Source organism: Diachasmimorpha longicaudata, chromosome 11 (genome assembly GCF_034640455.1).
Source record: "Diachasmimorpha longicaudata isolate KC_UGA_2023 chromosome 11, iyDiaLong2, whole genome shotgun sequence".
Classification (NCBI taxonomy): Eukaryota; Metazoa; Arthropoda; class Insecta; order Hymenoptera; family Braconidae; genus Diachasmimorpha; species Diachasmimorpha longicaudata.
In genome coordinates, this window is record NC_087235.1 from 2,340,017 (window position 1) to 2,350,753 (window position 10,737).

Sequence of the window (10,737 nt, forward strand, 5' to 3'; positions counted from 1 at the left end):
GTAAGTAGAGAAATCCTCAATATTATTGCTTTAGAATCTTTTTTTTTATAAAAAAAAGATTGCGCGGTACTCGAACGTTTTTTTCAACATTGAGGTCGTATATAAATGGGCCTATATCAGAACGATCGATATCTATTAACCTAGAGTGTGTATGGATCAATCGGGATTATGTTTTTTATGAAAATGGGGTGGTTATCACTCAACAGTGGATTAGTGGCATCGGCAAATTCGGTGGTGATTGGTAAGTTAACGTGAAGTTTGGACGCCCATAATTGTTAATGTTTAGGGTTTGACTGTTGTTGCAGTGTGGCTGTTGGGTGGAATTGTTATATTGATATTGATACATTGGCGAAATCAAATTAAAGAGTTTTTCGTATTTCAAAAAAAAATAAGAAATTGTGGACTTCGTGCTGTGCCGGGGATACCACTGCTGGGCAATTCCCTGGAATTTAGGGATTCAGACAGTGAGTAAAATTTTAATTTTGTTTTTGTTATCTTATCTGGTGAGGGGGGATCATTAACGACTAATTTAAGGGTGAATTGGCCGAAAAGTAAAGAGAAAAGACAGAAATATAAAAAAAAAAATGCCAATTTATTTGAAAAAATGTCAAATGAAGGAAAAAATAATTTGAATATTTTTTTTTATACAAAAAGATTTAATAGCCGACGGAAATTATTTTTTATTTTTCCACGCAATTCAGTTTACTAAAATATTTGCTGCATAAATATTTTGGCGCATTTTATATTATTTCTCCATAACATTTTAATGATTAAAAACTAGAATTTAGAAAGAACTTCGAAATGAATGCGTTGGCTTCATCCGCGAAGTTTTTACCACACGTGAATTAGTCTCCAAAACTAAATGAAAGGAAATTCATTTTTCCGTATCTTATTATCATTTTTTTATACAACTGTTCGATATAATTTTATTTACAAAACAGTTATAATCATAAATAATTCACGCAATCTTCTCATTCTGTTCTATCTAGAAACTATTTTTACATTAGCCAAAATGAGTCAGCAAATGGAATCTGGTACATTTACTGTTTGGTTTGGACCGATGATGAAAGTGGTTGTAACCGATCCACGAGATTACGAGGTATCAATTACTACTGTTGTAATCGAAAGAATCAGTTTGTCAGGCAAAATAACTCTCATATCAGGAGCAAAATCAGTGCATCCTATTTTTATTTCATTAACTTAGAAATTATGAGGGGTTTAGGCAGATGGAAATGAGGAAAAATTAAAATGTTATAATCATTTTTAGCTCTCCGTTCATCACAATTTATTCCAATGAATAATAAAATTTAATCTTCCAGTCCAATAATTCAATAAGTGGTAAACAAAATAAGTTGACTCAGCTCTGATTCAAGTTTTTGTGTCATACGTCCGAATCTAAGAGAGATAGCGAATTTTTAGTCATAACATTTGTTGTAGCTGTTAATTCACTCCATAAAAAAGGTTCTAATGAAAATTTTCCTATCTCCCTCAGATTTTGAGATTTTGAGTCATAAAAAATGATGAATTCTCAGAAGTGAGAAGTTCGTTATTTTACTCTACCAGCACTGTAATTTTTATTTTTATCAAGATTAAAGTTATCTAAAATCCTTAAACAGAAATTCATCACAATATCTGAATTTTTACGAAATTTTAGGGTAGGAATGAGGTCACTAAAAATGGAATTTATCATCATGTACTGATTTCATTCATTAGATTATAATGAGTAGTCCAAAAGCAGCGGAAAAGGACATCGTGTACAAGTTTATGGAGCCTGTGGTAGTGAATGGTCTGATAAACGGAGGAGGTAATTATGATTTAATCATATAAACAAATAAAGTACAGTATAAATTAGTGTATCACTAACTTAAATTTCAACCATGAACAACCGAAATAATTTCGAAATGAAAGTTCATATGAATAAAACATTCAGGATGAGTTTGTATCCTATTGACGGTCTACTATTGATAAAAGTCTGTTTAGAACTTAAAGAATATAACAGAGTCTGACAGGAAAATGAATATATCAGTAAAATATCAGAAGCTCAGGTTTTTTTTATTAAAAAAACGTTTTTATGGAACGTTTGTCCATTCGGAAAAGGGACGAGGCCCTTTTTTAGTTTTATTCTTGAAAAAAATGATTGGACTATGGACAGGGGTTGTTAAATAATATAAAAACGAATTGAGTAAGAACTTTAACTTTTATTCAAACGCACCCATAAAGTATATCCTGCCTTCTCTTTCGCTCTTACTTGACTTTCCAATTTTTGTACTGATATTTTAAGACTTTGACATTCCAATTTTTCTGCTTTTTTTCCAAAAAATGTTTGTTGGAGTAAAAAGTGTAAAAACCGTTCAAATGCTTGCCATCAATTTATTGATGGAAAAGGAAATATTCCCATGCACTTCAATAACCCATCTGCAGTTCCATGACTTCGGTCCACTGCTTGTTTTTGGTTCTTGTCTTTATTGTAAAAAAAATAATTTTTACAAAATAATCTCAACTCACAATAATGATCGTCGTTGTTCTAGGACCTACGTATCGTGCGCATAAGAAGTTAGTAGTACCCCTCATTAACGGGGGTAATTCGATTACTGAGCACATCAAACAGTTCAACATTCAGACCAAGCGAATGATTGCTAAAATGGAGAACCTCCTGGGAGGCGGAGAGTTTAATATTCACGATATAATCGTTCCATGTGTTGCAGACATTGTCTCTGGTAAGTGGACTTACAGAAATAATGCCTTTCAAGAAAATTGAAGTTAATTGACATTTCTACATTTCTTCACCAGAGCAAAATCGCCGTAATTTGTAATTAAAAATTTACTAATTACGACCACTCTGTTAGCGAAAAATGTAATTTCCATGACAATTGATCATGAATTTTCAGTAGGGATCCTGAATGCGATTAAAATAAAAACCATGAACCTTTTGGTTTCACTGAACATTCAGTGAAATTTCATTTTAAATGACGCGAAAATGCGATTTCCGTAAGTTATTTAAATGTATAATCTACTATGAATATTCACTGTCCAGTTATATTGAATCTTCAACAAAATCGAAGAACCCAAACAACCTCAACGGAGGTAGAGAATGTTATGTCACTTCCAAGAACCCAAACAACCCCAATGGGGGCAGAGAATGTCAAGTGAACCCTATTTTGGAAAACCCTCCCACCGGGTGTTAAATTGATTAGCTGACCATTCAAAACACAGGACTGGCTGCCCCCTCCCCTCTTGCCTTATCCGCACTCTGTAGGGGGGAGGGGGTATAATATAAGGACTATTGCTAGACATCAAAGGTCAAACTAGAACGATCCTTGGCGTCATCCATAATCATAAATGAACTAAATAAATGGAAAATCAATGTTAATGAAACTAAGACCGAAGCAATTAGATTCACGTGGCAAACCCCAAAAACCACGACCAAAATTAGAGGAAAAAAAATTATTCCAAAAAATTGCATTAAATACTTAGGTTTATGCATAGATTCCAAACTGTTATGGAACCAACATATCAACAAACTAAACGCCAACGCAACAAGACTGCTATCCATGTTATACTGGCTATTCAAAGCTAACGCTCTCAGTATCAAGTTAAAATTAACTTTATATAAATCGCTCATCAGACCGGTGATTACCTATGGTTGCCCAATCTGGCATAATGCAGCACACACGCACTTAACACAACTCCAAACTACCCAAAACAAATTCCTGAGAATTATCGGAAATTTTCATTACAGAACTCGTATTTCCACTATTTATGAAACTCTAAACATCAATTCCATATATGATTCCATAGCTTCCTTAACCGAAAACTTTCAATTCAGTCTTATAAACCATCCAAACACTGATCTTCATAATATAGACATCAAAATAAATCATGGTGGTCAGGATAAGACAATATCTTGCCCCCTTCCCCTCCCCCTCACCACCCCTTAAATACTTGTCACTTATAGGGTTTTTCTACAACTATTTTTCCCTATGAAAAATTTTCTTTCACGCAAACAAACACATCATGTTAACACTTAAGGGGTTATTCTCATGTGAACGCCTATATTTTACCACTTTTTCGGAATTTTCTTCTTATGCGACAACAAACTTCAATCATGTTGATTTTTCAATATATTTTTATTTGTATTTTGAAATATACGAAAAAAATTTTTTTTTTCGTTTTTTACATTTTTAACATATATTTTTTTTAAGTCAAAGTAGTTCCCAACAAAAAAAGGTAGTTGACTGGTCAAGGTGATAGCGGCTGTTCATGTTGTCTGACATAAAAAAATCGAATGGATTATTATTCAGTAGATCTGTGGCTATCGTCCCTACCAAATATAACCAATTTCATTAAAAACAAAAAAAAATATCGAACTTCAAAAAAAAAATCACGAAAATCCCGTTCTTTTTCGTTACAAATCGTTTAAAAAAAATATGAAGATATTGTCGAAAATAAACAATTGTGGTAGGGACGATAACTATAAATGAGTAGAAGAACATATGTAAATTTTAAAGCAATCGGTTGAATACTTTTTCTTGTAGGACCTTGACCGTTTCAGAAAATGATGATTCGAGAAAAACGCGTTTAAAGTTTAAAGCCTGGTAGACAATCGCTTACGACACGTCGGCGACTATGAGCTGTAACTTATCAAATACTATGAATTTCGGTCTGATTTTTTCACAGCATGTTTTCAATAGGTTTCACTGTCAAAATATAAAAAGAAAAATCGATTTTTTGAAGTGCTCACATGAGAATAACCCCTTAATTAACACAACCACTTATGTTAATTTAGGTATAAAGCTTCACGGCTGATGGCCTAGACTTATTAATCGTTAAGTAACAAATAAAGATGTAAATACTGTCCATATATTGTAAAAATACTTAATAAACGTTTTATGAAGTATAAAGATCCTTGGCGTAGTTGGTAGCGAGCCTCGCTTCCAAAACAACTCGCTGGAAACGGACTTGATTCGAGTCCAGCTGTCGGCAAATTATCTGACTGAAAAATAATTCGTTGGATCTGAAGATGCAAACTGCAATGTTTGCGCAACATCGGCGTAATCTTGAATACAAACACAGAACCTGTGCCTGCTCAAAAATGCTATAAATTATGGCCTCAGCGATCCCAAAACTTAGAATCGTAAAATCATTGACTCTGAGAGACTTCTCAAATTCTTTTTGTAGAAATTGAAAAATTTTATTGATACAACGTGCGATTTAAAAATCGGTATCTGAAGTCTTTTTGATAATCAATTTCATGTTGGTGGAAACAAATGTTTTGTTCATCTTACTTTAAACATATCAAAAATTTCTAAACCTTACTGAGAGAAAAATATAATTTTTCCAATTAAATTTTCTTCTGAGAATAATTTAAAGCGGATTTTCCAATGGAAATTTCCGAGCGTTTGTTTGTTTGTTTTTATAGTTTTCTCTCAGTACTACGAACTTCATTATTGCTATCATCTATTATGAATTACGGTGTGTTATGTGGATACTATCTAAAATGTTTATTTGAAGTGTAAACATTTTAAAAAAGCTTCCATTCAGAAGCAAAAACAGCTGAAAGTCGATATAAAAAATGATCTACCACTGTAAAATTAATTAGATCCGCATTTTCCTTAGTTATTTCTTTAATCGCTTTATTGTCACCAGAGACTATATTTGGAATTCCTGGAAATGCTCAGGACGGCGGTGAGAATGTGCTGATGGAAGTCTCTGAACCGTAAGTCAACAAAATCAAATAAACACTTAAAAATTCATTCAGCTGTTGCACAGCACCATTGTAACCACAGCAGCCTGTTAATTTAGAAAAATCATATATTTTCAGACTTCTTCACATTTTATACAAACGAATGATGAATATCTGGTTATGGCCTTGGCCAATTTTTGTCCGCACAAGTTTGGGACGAGAATTCAAAGACATGTCATCAGCGATTCATAAGTTTCTGAACAGTGTAATTCACTCAATTTATTTTCCTCTGCAGCTCTACTCATGACCAAATTATTAATGATAAATCTTCAATGACAGGTTATTACGAAGAAGCGGCAGGAATTCCTTAAGATGGAGCGTGATGGAGTCCAGGTAGACTTGTCAACAAGACCCGTCTTTGATCAGATCATGGCGCATATTATGAAAACTAATGCATGGAGTGATCAAGACTGTAGATCCGAACTCTTCACTTTATTCGTAGGCGTAGGTTTATTTAAATATCTATTAGAGCAGCGCGCGAATATCGTGCGTTTATTGCCCAGGTAGGAATCGCCAAGCTTCACGCTCGGGCTAACTGTGGGTTAGGCCCGGCTGACCAAGCTTTGGTAATCCTAGACTCCACCAGGCTTGGTATCTTAGTCACACCAGAGAAAGCCCAGGCTTGGATGCTTCCCTGGTATCAAACCTGGGTACCAAGCTTGTGCCAAGCCTGGGACAAGTCTGGTTCATTCAGCCTTGGTTCATAGCATCTCGACCAGTCCTGGGCCCAGACTGACGAACTGGCTGAAATTTATTTCTTTTTAAGTAGGCATCATGCTGATTTTACTTACACGTGAAACCAAAGGGTGGCAATGTCCTATGGTATTATGCCTAATTGTTAACCCCATATTGTTACATAAGTGTAAAGTAAGTTTTCGAATGCCACAGGGTATCTGGTTCATTTGTAATTTATCTGGATATGTTCAGTACTATAAAGTGTTTGAATAAACCTTAGGGGTTTTTTAATATATGAGCCTGGAACAGCGCTGGTTCGAAGGCCTGGACCAGCCTTAATAAGTTAGCTGGGGCCAGTCCTTGTTACCAGGCCTGGCCCCACGTTACATTCCAATGCTCATCCACTACTGATCCAGGGTTGGATGCCAAGCCTGATCCAAACTCACCTAGTCTTGGGAATAAATTGGGTGAAGCTGGGATGATTGGTGATTTTCTACCTCGGATAGAAACTATGGAACGCTTCATTAATACTTTTCCGCAAATTGCGTCATTTTTACGAAATATTTTCGTATTTTTTACTGATTCCTCCGTAATTTTTATCCGATGTTTGTCAGTGTAATTGAATTAATATATTCTTGAACATAATATAAAACAAATGTCTTCTTCATCTTTTCAGTCTCACGATACAATCGCCGGAGTGAGTTGCTTCGTCGCCCTGATGCTCGCAATGTTCCCGGAAGTTCAGGTAAATAATTTTCTAAATCATTTTCCTCTCAACTAAATAAAATTTGATTTTGAAGGACACATTGAACAACAGTGTCATTGGAGATTTTCCAGCTATCATAAACTACGTTCTCATTATCAAGATCATTCAGAATTCAAAAAAATTTGTACAGAACCTCACATGGAATTTTGATCTAGAAAAAAGCTCGTGATGAGATCCGAGAAGTTGTGGGAAATCGTGATTTGACGGAGGAAGACACTATTAATTTGAAGTGGATGGATGCGGTAGTACGAGAGACTATCAGACTATTCCCAGTCGGACCGCTATTGGCACGACAGATGACCGGAGATCTCAAGCTTGGTACATTCAAACTATTTACTTTATCGCAAGCTCTTTCAAGCTGGGTTGACCCTAAAAATGTTCATAGTGTGATATTGTAAGGTACCTTATGGTTTTTAATTACTCGCAACTCGGAATCTGATTCATGAAAATTTGTAAACGAAAAATGACACAGTTCGCCACTCCCTGAACGTATAAAAATTTTTGGAGACGAACTCAATGTCTTGAATGCTCCTTACACACAAAGAGAAAAGTCCCAGAAAAATTACTATGTCGAGGACTAGAATCGAGGTGGAGAATGCTAAAATACTGTAATGTGTTTTATTCATACATAACAATTCTTATGAATACCATAAATTTTCTAATACATTTTGTAATTATTAGGAATGGGATAGTTATAATGATTCTAAACGTGTGAACGTTATTTATTTTCTTTTATTTTATACGCTCAATTCGTTTCCTCAAAGAAACTAACTAAAAAGATAAAGGGCCACAACACCGTGGACCTGATAACTCACATTAACAATTGTCCGACTCATGAACCTCTCTTTAGACCCAAGAAAACAGCATACACATCATACCCCAAACTTATTAAAATTTTCACCCATAAAAATGTTTTTCAATCTCAAGTGGAAACACGAGAATAAAAGAAATACAAATAGTTTGGAATGAAACTCTAATAATAATTAACGATATCTCACTTCGTAAAATATTCGAAACAGCCCTATAAAAATTCAACGTCCATCATTATCTATTCAAGTTTAAATGAAAAACTGATGGAAATCCGTTAAAAATTCCTATCCAGATCATTTTATTTTATTATAGCTTCCTTCATTATTTACTGTACCGCACACCAATTTTTCGTTAAACCATTGAGATTGATTAACGATGAGCGCCGAATATGTAGCCAATCTGTTGCATCAGCCATTGAGCGTCCATCTTTGTCACCCATCACACCTCGAATTTTTACAAGGTCGACAAGAAATTTTACTAGACGCCACAGTAATTTTTCTCAAGATTACATTTTGCGCCAAGATTGTAAGACGACCTAGTAATCATTATCGGAATCACACGCTAAAAAGTCACAGATTTTTCCCTCCGTGTAATAATATTTTGTCGTTTACATATTTCAATGTTTATTAGAATAGTTGAATCTACTCACTTTTGCCTGACCAACGAGATGCTAAACATATTTATATATCTTTTTAGCTACTTGCACCCTCCCAAAAGGTGCCTCCGTGTTCCTTCTACCTTTCGCCACCCACAGAGATCCAAAACACTGGAAGGAACCCAATAAGTTTATGCCCGAACGTTTCTTCGGTGAGAGTGCGAAAAACAGACACATGTGGGCTTTCGTTCCATTCAGTGGTGGAGTGAGAAGTTGTCCTGGTAAGAAGACTAGCACTCAAGTTCATTAACTCATGAAAAAAACAATTTATTAGGGTTAAAAGCACATACCGCAGACTTATCCGGGTTGTCTCTCATCAACAATGCCCCGTGACGCCTCACACTGCACTCCAATTGGCCAAAATCAGAATGCAAAAAATTATCTTCCGATTACCCATTGACCATCAGAATAATTCTAATCAAACAAAAATCTGACAGCTTCAGTTTCTGAGATAATCGCACTGCGGAAAATATGTGAAAAAATCCGTTGCTATGCGCGAATCTTTTTAATTGTGCGTTTAATTGGGAGAGGATTAGAATCAATGAAAATAGCATACGTGATTTAGGTAATGTAACTAAGTGTATTTTTGCTTTAAATTTCCGCGTTTTCACTCAATTACGGAAATTAGTCTTGGAGGTAGTGGAAGGCGTAGTTGGGTCGTGTATAGATACTTGGGCGCACTCGGCCTGTTTTGTTGGAGGTTTCGAAATATATACTTGGCCGATACGCTTCCGCGTATCTCGATGTGAAGGTGTCACATAACCTCAGATACTGTTCTCAGCCTTTAAACTCGGGAGACGATTTCCGAATTCTTCTAAAGCTCGGAAAATATTCTCGAACCCGTTTTGACGGTTTTCGCATTTTCTCTGCTCCTAGGCTTCATACAGCCAAAAGCCTCCTAGCCCGGTTAGCCGCGTTCTCCATCGTATTCCCTTACCGACAGACACGTTCACCATCGTAGTTCATGGGCCACCGCTACTAAATTTCACGATTGTAACCGCTCCATAAGCGTCAGCATTCTCCCCCATAATCTTTGTTTAATTGGCCTATTTATGAAAGCACAAGCACATAAAATAAATTAGCCACAGAAACTATTGGTTAACTTCGTGAGTAAGACTTTTTCCTCTTCGGTCAATGGACTCGAGGCAGGAAATTCAAATAGGGCGATTAGAGCGCGTATTCGGTCGCGTTTATTATCAAATTGAAAAAGCTGGATTAATTCATTCTGTATTGTTCCTATTAAATATTTCTGCAGAATAAAGACTCCACAGAATCTTTAAAAAATGCAGTATATTTTCTAAAAATTGAATAAACATTCTAACCAATACTGTAGCATATTCATATCATTGAACTAAATGAAACAAAATGATTCAATAATTTAACTAATATTATCCACAGGTTCCAAATACGGTACGATCAGCATAAAGATCATCATAAGCCATATAATCCGCAACTATGAATTATCAACGACCAACAAATATGATACAATGGACATGCATGCGCACATATCCACGCGATGCCCAGCGGGATATAACATATCCATAACAAAAGTAAAAGATTAATTCACGGGTAAAGTAGTGGAGTATTACAGTGATCTCTCAAAATTTAATTAAACTTATTAAAATGTGTGGTTCAATTTCATCTCGAGCTACACCTTCTAGGGATCTCGGGATGAATTCGCCCCCAAAAAAGCTTCTTATGTGTGCGACAAGACCTACTTTTCGCACCCATAGATAGCACGTGCTGTTTTGGTGATACGTGACGAGTTCATTTTCCGGAACGGTAGTCCACTGAGAGAAAAATATAATTTTCCAAATTAAATATTCTTCTGACAAGAATTGAAAGCAGATTTTCCAGTGGAAATTTCAGACATTTGTTTGTGTAAAACAAATATGATTGGTAAAATTCTATTTTTCTCTCAGTGTGGGAATGTAAAGAAAAAATAAAAACTTGTGTTTGTAAATAAACTGTGTTAACTCACTTTTTTTCGTTGCTGTGAAACACATTACACGAACACCTCACATCACATTAATCATGTAGAGAATATTTTTTAAATTTTGACCGCCGGTGCACGGGATCGAACCCGAG

General features: G+C 35.3%; 1 protein-coding gene across 1 annotated transcript; it reads left to right on the top strand.

The window, feature by feature from the left end:
- Positions 1-117: 117 nt before the first annotated feature.
- Positions 118-10,616, top strand: LOC135167543 (cytochrome P450 4C1-like). Its single transcript, XM_064130835.1, has 12 exons — positions 118-241; positions 306-464; positions 990-1,099; positions 1,714-1,804; positions 2,529-2,717; positions 5,647-5,716; positions 5,822-5,948; positions 6,023-6,187; positions 7,095-7,163; positions 7,340-7,502; positions 8,691-8,870; positions 10,048-10,616. The coding sequence occupies exons 1-12, from the start codon at positions 169-171 to the stop codon at positions 10,209-10,211; spliced, it is 1,560 nt and encodes a 519-aa protein (XP_063986905.1). The 5' UTR covers positions 118-168; the 3' UTR covers positions 10,212-10,616.
- Positions 10,617-10,737: the final 121 nt, after the last annotated feature.